Raw genomic sequence first — 15,754 nt, forward strand, 5'->3', positions numbered from 1 at the left:
TAAAGGAAAACCATCTTTGATCAACATAAAAAGTATAGCTTATTTTTAGAGATTATTATATACTAAATTTTCAAAACAACTCTATCTCACAATAAGCTAAATGAGGGAAGTTAGAAGATATATATATATATTTTTTCAACTCATTTAAAATTACTACCAAACATAAGAAAATTAAATAGTTTTATAAAAAAATATTTTTTGAAAAATAACTCATCTTCTAGAAAAACATTATTATCAAAGCAAACAGAGCATTAACAAATTTCAACTAATAACTAGACATGCTACTTCCTTAATCCTAGGATAGTAAGGTCCCCCGCATAAGTTCTTCTCTTGCGTTTGAGACAAAGGGCAGCCTAGGCCTATAAACAACCCATTTGCAACTAGGAGTCGGTTCACCAATCAAAGATAAAATGATAATTTTAATCATTAAAGGGTAGAAACATCGTTCGAACTTTTAGATGAGCAAATGCCTAATTGTAAAATACATAAGAGCTCATAATGATCAAAACAATGTGCTAAGCCCAAGTGCAAAAATCATACCATTGTATCAAAATATTAAGCCACATTAAGTTTTTAATGATTGAGATATGCATCTTGAAAGATAGGGTTTGATTCATGTGATTGATTTAGTTTGAAGACAACAATGTAATAAAATGCATGAGATGGATCGTTGTGTATGTTTACAACTAGCCCAAACAGACACGTAGTGGGAGGATAATTAGGGCTTGGCCTATAGTTCATCGGTTTTGATAGGAGCATTCACATCATACTCTTCCAATTAGAATTTTAACCAAAATAACTAATACTTAGCTCCTATGTGTAAAGTTTATTGTGGTCAAATAAGAGATATGAGATTTAAACGTCGGCTACACTAAAAAACTAATTGGCCTCTTGGCTTGATGGTAAAGCGATAAAGAATAATTATCATGGTAACAATTTTATATGTTGAAATACTATCTTATCTTTAAAAAAAATTAAAAATAAATACACCCCATTGTCAAATGATAGTCACAATTTCTTAGACGAGGTTACATCAATATGATTTTAATTAGTTGGACTCATTAGTAATGTGAGAAGTGAAAATTAGGGAGTTAAGAATTGAGAATGACTCAATTTCTTATTCATGAAAAGACTTTGATGCATATGCATGGTGCAATTAAAAATAATCACAATTACATACATATATGAGTTCAAATTATACCTGATGTAAAAGTTACAATTTACAAATTATTTAAGATTTTTAAAATATGTAATGGTTTCTCATTATATATATAATTTAGAATTTAATTAGATTTGGGCTCTATGGTTTTTACACCCAATAATTTACTTGTTACAAAAATTTAAAAATTAGATTGATATATAGCCCCAAATGACTCAACTTTTTATATATATATATATATATATAGAGAGAGAGAGAGAGAGAGAGAGAGAGAGAGAGAGAGATTTATCTAGTTCAATTAGAATTTTATTTGTTTATAATTTCCTAGTTAAATTGTTGGGCAAACTCTGTTTTTGGTACCTATTCATTACACTATAGTTTAATTTGATCCATAGCCTTTTAATTATGTAAATTTGGTCCATAACCTTTCAATGTCATGTCAATCTAATCATTACTGTTATCTCTTGGATAAAAATTACCGACGTGTCAAATGACAAAAATGAAAAAAATTAGTTTATTGCCACATTAACGAAAATTAATTTTTTATTTTGGCTGGTAGTAATGTCAGCAATTTTCATTAAAGAAATAACATCAAAGACTAGATTGACACGATACTAAATTAACACAACCGAAAGATTATAGAACAAATTAAAATATAGTATAAAGAATAAGAACAAATAAATAATTTACTCTAAATAATTGTTTTTCATTTTTCAAACAAAAGTAGATCTCTTTCTCAAAAAAGAGTAGGAAAACTTCTAATCCTTATTGTGGTTATTAATAAAAGTTTATTTAAGAGGTTTTTTCAAAATTTTTTTTTATCAACTAGTCAGCGTTCTTGTAGAAATTAGGTTTTGCAGACAGAATGTAATTTTACGGCTAAACTACATCGGACTCTCAAACACAAACACACACACACTCTCTCTCCCCTTACTCTCACACATCCATGGAGAAAGAGTTCTACCCATCCCAAGACGACCTCCTCTACGAAGAAGAAGTCCTCCGCAACCCCTTCAGCCTCAAGCTCTGGTGGCGCTACCTCATCGCTCGATCCGACGCCGCATTCAAAAAGCGCTTCATCATCTACGAGCGAGCTCTCAAGGCTCTCCCAGGCAGCTACAAGCTATGGCACGCTTATCTCCGCGAGCGACTCGACCTCGTTCGAAACCTTCCCATCTCTCACTCCCAATACAAAACCCTCAACAACACGTTCGAGCGAGCCCTGGTCACTATGCACAAAATGCCTCGGATTTGGATCATGTACCTCCAAACCCTAACTCACCAGAAGCTCGTCACCCAGACTCGCCGCACTTTCGATCGAGCTCTGTGCGCTTTGCCGGTCACTCAGCACGAACGGGTTTGGGAGCCCTATTTGATCTTCGTGAGCCAGAAGGGTGTCCCAATTGAAACCTCGCTCAGGGTTTATCGCAGGTATTTGAAATATGACCCTTCTCATATTGAGGAATTCATTGAATTTTTAGTTAATTCTAGTCTTTGGCAAGAGGCTTCGGAAAGATTAGCTTCAGTGTTGAATGATGATGGGTTTTATTCGATTAAAGGGAAGACTAAGCATAGGTTGTGGTTAGAGCTGTGTGATTTGTTGACTAAGCATGCTAATGAGGTTTCGGGGTTGAATGTGGATGCAATTATTAGGGGTGGGATTAGGAAGTTTACGGATGAGGTAGGGCGGCTGTGGACCTCGCTTGCAGAGTATTATATTAGGCGTAATTTGCATGAGAAGGCGAGGGATGTGTTTGAGGAAGGGATTATGAGTGTGGTTACTGTTAGAGATTTTAGTGTAATTTTTGACTCGTATACGCAGTTTGAAGAGAGTATGTTAACATTTAAGATAGAGAGTATGAGTTCGAGTGATGAGGAGGATGAGGAGGAGGAGGGAGAGGGTGGAAAAGAAAATGGTGTTGAGGGGAAGAGAATGGATGATGAAGATGAAGATGAAGATGTTCGGTTAGATGTGAATTTATCGATGGCTAAGCTTGAGAAGAAGATTCTTAATGGGTTTTGGTTACACGATGATAAGGATGTGGATTTGAGGATTGCTCGATTGGATTATCTCATAAATAGGAGACCGGAGTTGGCTAATAGTGTGTTGTTACGACAGAATCCTCATAATGTGGAACAGTGGCATCGAAGGGTGAAGTTGTTTGAGGGTGATCCCAAGAAGCAGATTTTGACTTACACTGAGGCAGTGAGGACAATTGATCCTATGAAAGCTGTGGGGAAACCTCATACATTGTGGGTTAACTTTGCTAGGCTTTATGAGAAGCACAGTGATCTTGTCAATGCCAGAGTTATATTCGATAAAGCAGTTCAAGTCAACTACAAGGCTGTGGATCATCTGGCTAGTGTTTGGTGTGAGTGGGCAGAGATGGAATTGAGGCATCAAAATTTCAAAGGAGCATTAGAGTTGATGAGGCGAGCCACAGCAGAGCCATCAGTGGAGGTCAAACGAAGAGGTGATTCTAACCCTTCCTCATTTAATGTTTCATTCCTTTTGTTACTGTATATTTCACATTTTGTAGTTATTGGATAGAGCATGCAATTGTTTTTGGGCTTATATATTATTGCTTTGGTTCTATTTAAGTTCATTGGGCATATAGAGTTAAGTTTTTGGGCCAATTTAACATTGGTGATGTTATTTTGGGCCCATGTTTATAGTCCATAAAATCTAAATGACTCTTGATTCTCCTGATTTTATGATCATATAAACATATCATTTTTGTTATGGTTTGAATCATATAAATGATTTCAGCTCACAGGGGTTCCAAGTGATAGCCAAATCGTAATGGAATTCTTTGTTGTGCCCCATGTCTGTGGTTCGAAGTTCAAAGCCTCTCTTCCCCACTATCTACCTATAAAAAAAATGGATTTTAGATTTTATGATCCTAATTTTAACAACCATGCTTACATTCTATACTGGTGACTTCATCCAACACTTTTAATGTTCGCACTTTAAGAGAAAAGAAACGAAAAGAAAAAAATTGTAGTTGCAGGGTATTGTGGAACCTAACTTATATTTGAGCTTGTTTGTTTTCATTTGCAGTGGCTGCTGATGGGAATGAACCAGTGCAGATTAAGCTGTACAGATCCTTGAAACTCTGGACCTTCTATGTCGACTTAGAAGAGAGCCTGGGTACCTTGGAGTCCACAAGGACAGTGTATGAGCGGATATTGGATCTAAGAATAGCCACGCCTCAAATTATTCTCAATTATGCATTTCTATTGGAGGTATGGGCATTCCACCAATAGTTCTGCTGTTATGTTCCTTTAGTTTTTACTTTTAGTGGTTTCAATCAATTAACAAAATTTTACTGTTTGATGTGTGCAGGAACATAAATACTTTGAAGATGCATTCAAGGTATATGAAAGAGGTGTGAAGATTTTTAAGTATCCACATGTCAAAGACATATGGGTCACATACCTCTCAAAGTTCGTAAAGAGATATGGGAAGGCAAAACTTGAACGGGCAAGAGAGCTGTTTGAGCATGCTGTTGAAATGGTATGCACCTATTATGAGTTCAGATTAGGTTTGTTCTGGTAAATATTCATTGGTTGGGTGTTGAACTGAGTTTATGATCATGTCTGTATTCAATTACCAATTTGCTAAATAATGATGATGGGCTGGAGGAATAAAATTGGATCAAGAACAAAAATTTGGGAGCAGAGGGGTTAGTTATGATCATCAAAATTGTTACAGCTTATTGACTTTAAGTTATTTTTGAAATGCTTAGAGGGATTCTTTTAAGGAATGTAGACTGCATGACATCCAGTTATTAGAAGGAGTTTCTTTTAATAAATGCAATATTAGTTTTGAGTTAGGGAAGTTAATCTAGCTCATAGGGGGTTTGGATCAATCTATAAGAAAAATCTACATGTGCATTTTTAATGATTTTTTTTTTTTTTTTTTTTTTTTTTTCCTGAGACAAGAAATAGATTAAAATACTAGATGATGTGAAAAAATATCCTACCTTGGATTTATGTATAACAATACCTGTTTCGAGTGATTGTTTAAATATGGATTGTTTATTCTTTCTTCTTGCCACTTTTGGATTATTCCTCCTGGATCACTGATGTTATGCCTCTTATATATTGGGTAACGAATATAGTTTATGTTAGTTTGAATGGTGCTAAAATGTGTTCTATCATAATTAACGTAGTTTGATTCTGACCTTTATCATGTTCTTTGATTTTGAATATCAGGCACCCGCTGATGCAGTGAAGCCATTGTATCTTCAATATGCAAAGCTGGAGGAGGATTATGGTCTGGCCAAGAGAGCTATGAAGGTCTATGATCAAGCAACTAAGGCTGTTCCAAACAATGAGAAATTGAGCATGTATGAAATTTATATTGCTCGAGCAGCAGAGATATTTGGCGTCCCAAAAACTAGGGAAATATACGAGCAAGCAATAGAGTCCGGTCTTCCAGACAAAGATGTGAAGACCATGTGCCTGAAGTATGCTGAGCTTGAGAAGAGTCTAGGAGAAATTGATCGTGCTCGTGCAGTATATGTATTTGCGTCACAATTTGCAGATCCACGATCTGATGTGGATTTCTGGAATAAGTGGCATGAGTTTGAGGTGCAACATGGAAATGAAGACACTTTCAGAGAAATGCTTCGAATTAAAAGAAGTGTTTCTGCAAGCTATAGCCAGGTAATTCAATTATTATTAATTCTCTTCACCCCACCCATTTTACCTGCACTAGTAGTGGCTTCAAATAGTGTTAGTTTTGCTAATATTTCTATTCACAAACAATATCACAAAATGAATTTTCCTCTAGACACACATTTGTCACTTGTCATAAATTGGATGAAATTCCTAGAGCAACAATCTATAGCTGGTGTCAGTAGACTTAGGAGTAGCTTTTTGATGGGGTAGTTACTGCATTGTGTTAGGAAATGGATAGATCTTCTGATTTAGCTCATTATTTCTTTGGTTTAATTAATGGATCCAGAGTCCCCTTTTCTTTTTACTGAAACATTCTTATTAGTATAAAGAGGAAGTTGAAAGCGGAGAGAGAAGATGGGAGGCAAGAGACATGTTCAATTTACACAAAAAACACTAATCATTTTTATTTCTCACTTTGATCGTTTTTGCAGACACACTTTATCTTGCCTGAGTATCTGATGCAAAAGGATCAGAGATTGAACCTTGATGATGCAAGAGACAAATTGAAACAGGCTGGGGTTGCTGAAGATGAAATGGCTGCTCTCGAAAGGCAGTTAGCTCCTGTAGTTGACAATGGTGCTGCTAAAGATAACAACAGAAGAGTTGGCTTTGTCAGTGCAGGTGTGGAATCACAATCTGAAGGAGGTATTAAAGTTACTGCAAATAATGAAGACATTGAGCTACCAGAAGAAAGTGATTCAGATGATGATGACAAGGTTGAAATAGCCCAAAAAGATGTTCCTTCAGCTGTTTTCGGAGGCTTGGTTCGTAAGAGAGATGAGGCCGACAATGATGCAGAAGCACAAGATGCCACTGCTACTAAAGAGAAGGATGGTGATAGCCGCCTTGGTGCCCTAGAGAGAATAAAGAGACTAAAGAAAGCGTGATTATTTATGGCCAGAAGTAATTAGTCTGCATTTAAAATTTTGTAGCTTTAGTACTGAACTACAATTTTATACTTGAGCGGTCCTTTAAAGAAAAATTAGTTGTTATCATCATGGATGAAATGTTTTTCCTGAAAAATATTTGTTTGTAAATTATGTATTCCCTACCAAACTTTTGTTTCTATTGAAAGAAGAAGAATAGGGTTGTTTATCTCTCATCCTCCCTCTTTTCTATTACCTATATGAAAAGCGCGAATGCGCCTGTGAATAGTGCTTTTGTTGAGCACCTTGCTTGGTTATTTTGTGTCTAACAAATTTACAGCCACGCAACGGACAAAGGAGAACTGGATTGGTTTGTCTGTTCTGTGTAGATGGTTTACACTTCTATCCTTAAATTTTTTTAAATTTGAGCAGTTAGTGTATCTTTTGGTCTTTTGCACCTATTTTATTTGATCTTATCACTTTGTTAGCTTTTTTGGTCAGCCAATTACTCTGTTGATGGACACGAACACAGGACATGCGTTTGAGGGAGAAGAAGAACGCTGGAGAGGACTCTGCTTTACCAACTACTCCACTGATTGACAGAGAGCAGCTATGAGTACATGGTAATTAGTAATATATATTCATAGTTTTCTTTTATTTACATGCACACAAACTAATTGATGCAAAACCTGAATGTTTTCCTCTCAAAGTTGTATTTAGAGGTTGCCTTAATTGCTTCTGTTATGAATGATTTTCTTTGTTTGTAGAGCATTAAGTTAGTTAACTAAAAGAAGATTGAGTTCTATCCAAAATCCAAATTCATCTTTTCTCGATGTTGCACACACATTTAAAAGAAAAAGGTTTGAAGGGATAGAAAATAGAATTAAATTAATTCAAGGGTAGAAGGGTCCCTGCCCTGTATTCACATGACAAAGGGGGCTAGCCATTGGAACCCAAGAAGAAACAAATAAAGATAGGGAAAAAACCAGTTGTTGCTTTAGGATGACATATGACCTGCATAATCATGTTTTACATGCCATATTACTGCTGCAGCATAGCATTGGTTAATTCCACTTAAAAAAAGCATATCAAATTTTTTTTTTTTATGTGATCTGTGCATGATTTAAAATGGTTGTTATTAACGTCATTATTTATCTCCTAAGAAGGGTATTACTATTTTCCTAATTCAAAAGATTCCACCTCATTTGTTTACAAACTGTTTTAAAAATGTATGGTCTGCTTCTTTTGATGTTCCTAAAAGAAAAGGTCTATCTGATTTGCATGTCTGTAATTGAACCTGCTAGAAACATATAATGCTTTGTAACAGGTTATGGAATACAATTGAAATGGGATTCCTATTGTTCTGTTTCCCATTTAAGTTATTGACTTATTTTTCAGTGAGTAATGCTTACTATACATTTTAACACAGGTCTTCACATGTGATTCTTTGATAAACCATTCATTTACAATTTAGTTCTATAGCTGCATTTCCAATATTCTTTTTTGGTTCTGTTTTCTCACTTCTGCTTCTCGTCCCCTGTTCTTTGCTTCTCAAATTGATAATGGTGGTTGGTATTAGCAAAAACAATGGGCGCATTAGAGCCAATGAAGTTTCTCCAGCTCTTCTTTGTTGGTTGACAAGGATGTGAGTAAACCAAGGTTAACAGTTGGAATCTCTACCAATAGAACATCTAAGTCCTTGTTGTCCCATCATTATGAATATAATTTGTTTAAAAGTCCTTTGCCATCGATGATTAGTTCTTAAGCAATTCCCTGTAGCGTCTCTGCCTTGTTTGGAGAGGTAGATTTTGACATATACATATGGAGAAAGCTGTGTATGAAGGTAATGTTGAGGGTGGGTTGCAGTATGAACTATGTATTCTTACGCTCTATTTGTTTCAATTTAAAATATTTTCAGGAAAATATTTTCCAATTTTTCAGTGTTTGTTTTGCAGTAAAATATTTGGTCAAAAGTAAAATATTTTCAGTCAACCAAATCAACTTAACGCTCTGTTTGTTTTAGTAATGATGTTTTTTAGAAAATGAGTCATTTTTTAAAAATTATTTTCTATAAAACTATCTCATTTTCCAATGTGTTTGGTAGCAATTTTAAATGAGTTAAAAAACAATTTCCTAACTTCCCTTATTTAACTTGCTGTGAGATAAAGTTGTTTTCCAAAAAAATTTAATGGAAAACAATGTCTAAAAATAAGCCATACTTTTTATGTTGACCAAAAATAGTTTTTCTTTGACTCATCTTTTTTTATGCTACCAAACACTGGAAAACACAGAAAACTATTTTTACACAAGGTTTTCCATCGAAACAAATGGAGCGTAAGCAAATTTATGTAAAATATTTTACACTTAAAATTTTGGGAAAGCATTTTACATTTGCTCAATCCTTCACACCCTGATACTTATCACTCCCGCACTTTGGCGCTAAAACTATCCCTCTCGTATATCTCTCCAAAAAAATCCAGCCACTCTCTCAGATTTCTCTCCAAAAATCCCATCCACCTCCAGTCCCCTCTCCCGCCAATCTCCGGCTCCAAGGTCCAAGGCACCACTGGCCAGCTCCAGCTTCCGCCGGTGTCGCCCATTGCCGGCAAAACTAGGTACTTTTCTGCCTTTTTAGATTAGATTTCTCATTTTCTTTTCATTTTTCTTCATCTCTAACCCTTGGTTTTTCTTAGGTTTGATCTGTTGTTTTATTATTATTATTATTATATATCTGTGTGTGTCGTATGGTTTTGTTTCATTTTGGCTTTTGTGCTCGCTTCGTGTTACTGCGTTTTTGGTTTTTGATTTTTAGTTAATACTATGCGCGTGCCTGATTGAATTTTTCAATCTAAAAATGGATTGGTGATCAGTGGGGTTAAGAGTACAACTGATATAGGCAAATGGGTTTTTTTTTTTTTTGGAAGCATTTTTAATAGAAACATTTGCTTCCATTTATTCTTTGAGTTTGTATGTTTTGTTAGAAACTAGATGTGTGTTATAGAATTGGTTTTGCATTGTTCTGGGTACGGTTGTTAAACTGGATGATTGCTTGATTTTGGGTTTGCCATAAGATATAAAGCTAGTGGCTTTTGTAACAATTCTGAGTTTTTGGGTTTTGCTATATGATGCATATGATTGGCCACAAGAGTAGGTTATGATTGATTTGTTCTTAATGGCATAAACTTCTCTCAACTGTGGTTTTGTGTTCATTCCTTGGTAAATATATGTAAGGTGAAGGATTCATTGGTTAAGGGTAATGTGGTTGTGATATTTTAAAGGATACAGGGCCATTACAAAAATTATATGGAATGTTTCATACTTGATTCTGATATATTTTTTCTTTTTGTGTGTGTGTGTCTAGTTCTTTTTGCATATTTGCTTTGTGTGCCAGACCCTTGTTTTAGTCATTGATATGGTTATTAATAATTATGGAACAATTCCATATTTTGGAAGGTTATGTGTTAATGTTAGCTATATTGTCATAGTCTCTGGGTTTTGTTATTGTAAGTGTGCTTATGGATGGTTATGCAACACTGATTGAAATGTTTTGGAGTTATTATGGAATAATGTTATATTTTGGATTCATTAGTATTATGATAATGTTATATTTTGCAGGTTCTGCTGTATTGGTTGAGAAATATTCTGCAGGTTCTTCCATTATGTAATAGGCTAAGGACAAGATACTCTCCTTGGATTGCCTAACTATCAGGTTGAAATATTGACTGCTGATTTTGAGCTTTCATTTAACAATGGGGTGATTGTTCTAGTTACTGGTATTTTAACTGGAAAGGAGTGAATGAACTTGTAGGAATGCTTCCATCATCCTCTGCCATATAATGGTTGGGTCCTGGGAGCATCATATGATTGATAACAACAAAGATTCAAGACCACTGGAGTTTTGGGTCGGGGTGTTCATCTTTTGGGTGTGAGACAGGTAATAGTGTTTGACATGCCCAATTCCAATAAAGGGTACATCCATCAGATTGGGAGGGCATCCAGATTGGGAGATGAGGGTACAGCAATTGTGTTTTTGAATGAGGAAAACAAGAATATGTTTCCAGAGCTGATTGAAATTTTAAAATCCTCTGGAGCAATACGATACCCGTTAAAACTTGTAGCTCATTGAAACAAGCAAAAAAATTAAAAAGCTCATAAGAAAATAATGATTTGTTGTGCTTTTACTGTATAGCGTTAGACTAGGACCTTGGAACCCAAACTATTTTGACATCGTGTCTTTTTTTTTTTTTTATTTCCAATGCGATTTGCCATTTGAGAAAGTCATTTTTGGGTTTTATTTATTTTTAAAGCATAAAAATTAATGAATGTATATGCGAGGATGTCAGAATTTAAAAATTAAAAAAAATGAAATAAAATCTGCAAAGACACTTTTTTATTTTTTTTGAATTATGCTAGGAACAACTTTTGGCACAATTCGTCATATGGCGAGTTGTGATTGGTAAGGGTGTGTCCTCACATGGCCCACTGATATACCCTTACCAATCACAATTCGTCATGTGGTGAATTGTGACACAAAGTTGTGCCAAAAGTTGTCTTTAACATAATTTTAATTTTTAATTTTTTTTTTTGCCAAACACTAGAAAATATTTTACACGACATTTTCATATGCACTGCCAAATATTGTTAAATGAAAATATTTTACATGTAAAATTTTTTATATTTATAAATATTTTACATCAAAACAAACAAAGCGTTAAGAGCAAAAGGCTTTTTGTAATTGTAATTGAGTTTTGAAATGTGAAATTTTCATTTTTTAAGTCAGTATCCTCATTGTGTTCTGCACTCGCAAATTTATAGAAAATAAAACTTTATATTCCATTCCTCATATTTTAAAAACACTGATGGTAAAAAATTTAGGTGTTTCACATATAAAATGATTTACATATTGGCTGTGTTATAAATAGTTTCTATATTTGAAATTATATTGTTATTCAATGCAATGACAATGACAAGATATTGAGGTAAGAGTAAGGGTAAGAGTAAGGTTGTTTAACGTAATCTCTCCAAACTTTGTAACATTGTAACATAATTCCTCCAAAAATCTTGTAAAAAATGGAGTTTTGTGCACTGATCATGAATATGATAACAGTAAATTATTATTTAATATAATGGCAAGCACGTGCCTTGCATATGCTTCCCTACTCGTGCTCTTGAAATGGGACATACATATTTAGCATTTCCTCAAAAAAATAAAATAAAAGAAAATAAATAAAAAAAGAGAGAGAAATGGGACAACAGTCAATAATACCATGAGTTAAGCTTTGTTCAGTTGTTATGTATATCTTTGATGAAAGTTTACAATTTAAGCCATTAACTGTAATTTGTGTGTACCATGGTGGGCAAATTCACAATCTAGTTACAAGACCTAAACGATCATATTAATCTGGTTGCATGACCAAAACGATTAAGATCGTATTTTTAGAAGGATTGTGTAGGATCATATAGGATTCTACCGATTCCACCAAAAATAATCATATTGAGTGTTTTATTTAAATTTTGATCATTATAGGCATGAATATATATTGTGAACATATGAGATTCAAATTTTGATCATCTCAAAGTTTCAATTTCATATATCAATTAGTGAAAGAATTCATGTATTATAAAAAATCTAATTCTTCTAAAGCTGCTTGCATTATATATATCAGTTTTTGTTGTATGTATATTAGAGGGAAAATATTGGGAATTTAACTAATGTAGTCGGCTATACTAATGCGCTACTCCTACTACTAACACAACTAGAACTTAAATTAGGTTAAAATAGAATTTCTATCTTGTATATAAAAAAAATATATATATATATATATATATATATTTTTTTTTTTGAGAGAGAGTTTTCAACTTATGGCGTCCGCTCCTGATGATGTTCATTATTATCAGATCAAGATTAAAATCTCTTGTAAACCTTTGATGTTGGTTTTATTTATTTATATATATTTTTGTTAATATGTTTAATACTCTTTAATATTTGGTTAAGAAAATTGCATGAATCTATACAGGGAAAATTGCACTGACCTCTCTTATTTGAAAAAAAAAAAAAAAAAACGCCATGTATCAAATTGCAAATACATGAGTCCTCCCTCCATCTCCTCTTATCTATTGTATTGGGTGCATATAAAATGGATAGTCGGACAGTCACAGGAAGCGTAGAAAGACCCGTTACATAATTTGCAAGCACATGATTTCACAAATAACAATTAATAAACAACTCCCTAAAAAAAAAACAATTAACAAACAAACAACCATATCAATCATTCATTCATATTTTAATAAAATAATATGTTTTGAGTTTCATCCTTCCTTTACAGACATAAAACTTTTCCTGTCAAATTAAAATATAATCACCCCTTTCCTTTCCCAACCAAAAAAAAAAAAAAAAAAACCATAAAAATTTTAAGCTTTTAATAAGCCCAAACTTTAACCTGCCCAAAAAAAAAAAAAAAAAAAAAAAAAAAAAAAAAAAAAAAAACAAAACAAACCTCCAATCTTTAACCTATGGAGAAAGCCTTTTTTTATAAAACTAACTTTCTATTTCTCCTTCAAATTCCTTAAAATAAAAAAAGAAAAAAAACTATTTAGTAATGGGTTAGTTAATGGGCCCCACGGTTAATCATTTCCACGTACTGATTCATTGACTCTTGCCCTTGCAACCTCATTTCCTCATTGAACTTCTTGATAAAAGCCTCCACTCGCCGGTTCAACTCGTCCTGACTCAGTGACGGCTCTTTCCTTAGAAGATGAGGCTTCCCAGGCCCAGGCCCAGGCCCAACGGACAAAGACAACGCCTCCGGTGCTGCCTGGTTGGTACGATCCTTGAACGTCTCTGATTTCTTCACAAGACCACCCAGCTAGTCCATGTGGATAGGCCGTGATTCTCCCACGTGTCAGACTTCTTCATTTGCCTACTCAGTGGCATTGCTCTCCCTTCCGTTATCGCCTTCCACGTGTTCTCCAATGTCTCGTGCCGTTTTGGCTTTGCTACTCTCAATGCTATTGCACCTGAAAAATCAAAATAACTAATCTCAATTAACCCTATTAATTACATGACTAAAGTAACACTCCTACAATTAGAATTTGAAAACACAATTTCATAAAATTATTATTGAAAAAAAAAAAAAAAAAAAAAACTCGATTTCAGCTTTGGGTTTCATTGTACGACTATCACCAGTACTTTCTAATGAGAAATTTTGTTGAAATTTTTTTTGGCCAAACTATTTTATTCGAGATAGATTTAACTTGACTCTAGTACTCTAATAACATGATTTCATAACAACTATAACCAGTCTTTTCTAATGAAGAAATTAATTTTGTTCGAGTTTTTTTTTTTGTCAACTAGTGTTTCATTTGAGATGGGACTTGACTTGAGTTTAGTACTATAATGTATTGGACCATAAGAATGGTTTAATTGTATCATCATTCTGATGAATCCAATACGCTAAAGCACCAAACCCGATGTAATTTGAGACTTTTGGATTTATGGCATGTTCTTTCCCACAATCCGGGAGTCTTGGAGAGGCGATTGTTATAGTATTTACCAGAGAGGGAAATAGAAGACGTAAAGAACAACCTTTTCACTCCGACAAAAAAAGTAGTAGTATTATTTCTAGATTTTTTCTTTTTCACCATGGAAATTGGGAAAAGCAGCTGAGCATGGAAGTGAAAAACGCCATATTTGAAAGCTGTTTTGTCCAATAGGAAAGTAAACAAAATGAAACGTAGTAAAATTCCAAGAAAACACAAATGATTAAGAGACAAGAATTAAGAGCAAAGAATAGTATTAGTCAATATAGTACCTTCGGGACTGGCCTTTGCCGGTTTCTGGTGATTGAACCTCTTAGAAACTAGAGGTTTCTCCGCCAGAGAAAGATACTCCGACGAGACCACCACCTCCTTCTCTGGTGTCCACGTGGCACTCGAAGCCACGAACTCGTCCTCTTCTTCCTCTCCGTTCATCACCACCACAACAACATTCTTCACCTTTGGAAACACAGTCGAGTCCTCCAAAACAGCAAATTCCTTCGACGGAATATCCGCCGAAGAAGGCATCGGGTAGGGATGGTGACGGGTGGTGGAGGAGGCGGCGGCTGAGCTATTGCTGTGGCAGTGGTGGAAGCGTGAAGAGGCTGCGATGGTGATAATAATACCGATGATGATCACATAGACATAAGAGCATTTCTAGTAGCTTCTCTATATTTTTGTATTGTTTGAACAGTGAACAGTGACATTTACCTTTTACCTACTTACTTTTTTAAATATATCTTCCAACAGATTCTTTATCATTTTCTCTATCTCATTTAAATATTATTTATTCATTAATTATTTATTCATTTTTTAACACACATATCCCCATACCCACTCATTTCTTTGCTATTTTTTTTTATTTAGTTTTATTCTTTTGCTAATGTATAGTAGCCCATCAAACTTGATGAGCTACTGTTCATGAGCCAAAAAAAAAATAAAAAAAAAATCATGATTTAGAGAATCCATTGGAGACCATTTTTTGGTCTCATTCTCTATTATAGAGATTGTTTTGCTTTTACCTAAGCTATTAGAAATGCTCTAAGGTGGCTTGAGCCAAGACAAAAGTCCTAGCCCCGTCACGTTTTGTATTCCAATCACGCTTAAATTTAGAAATAGTTTTGTATTGTAAATATCATTTTATAATATTTATTAGCTATTCTTGGCGTTGTATTATGGAAATTTTTGTTGTTGTTGTTGTTATTATTGGCTATTGTTGTTGTGTCGTGTGAGAACTGAGTATTCTTTTCTATGGTTATGTATTTTATGGTTGTTTTGTTGGGTATTCATACATTAAATCTAGATTACAGGAACTATATTCTTATTTTAAATTTTTTTGTAATTTAGGACTTTTGATTTATATAAGTTATTATTATTTAAAAACTTTCATCAATTATTAACACTATTTGGGTTGTTGGTTTTAATTAAGGTTGAATGATGAGAAAAAGCAGAGCATGATAGAAGACATCTACAACACCAAGATGCAAAAAAGGCGGAGAAATAATTG

At 34.1% G+C, this 15,754-nt stretch overlaps 1 protein-coding gene and 1 pseudogene across 1 annotated transcript; one reads left to right on the forward strand and one right to left on the reverse strand.

The window, feature by feature from the left end:
- The first annotated feature begins 1,992 nt into the window (after positions 1-1,992).
- On the forward strand, positions 1,993-6,947 carry LOC126727437 (uncharacterized). The gene is made up of 5 exons (XM_050433113.1): positions 1,993-3,633; positions 4,221-4,405; positions 4,506-4,676; positions 5,378-5,830; positions 6,277-6,947. Exons 1-5 carry the CDS (start codon positions 2,106-2,108, stop codon positions 6,730-6,732), a joined length of 2,793 nt encoding a protein of 930 aa, XP_050289070.1. The 5' UTR covers positions 1,993-2,105; the 3' UTR covers positions 6,733-6,947.
- A 6,372-nt stretch (positions 6,948-13,319) lies between these two features.
- Positions 13,320-14,775, reverse strand: LOC126728852 (uncharacterized; annotated as a pseudogene).
- Positions 14,776-15,754: the final 979 nt, after the last annotated feature.

This window comes from Quercus robur, chromosome 5, assembly GCF_932294415.1.
Source record: "Quercus robur chromosome 5, dhQueRobu3.1, whole genome shotgun sequence".
NCBI classification, from domain to species: domain Eukaryota; kingdom Viridiplantae; phylum Streptophyta; class Magnoliopsida; order Fagales; family Fagaceae; genus Quercus; species Quercus robur.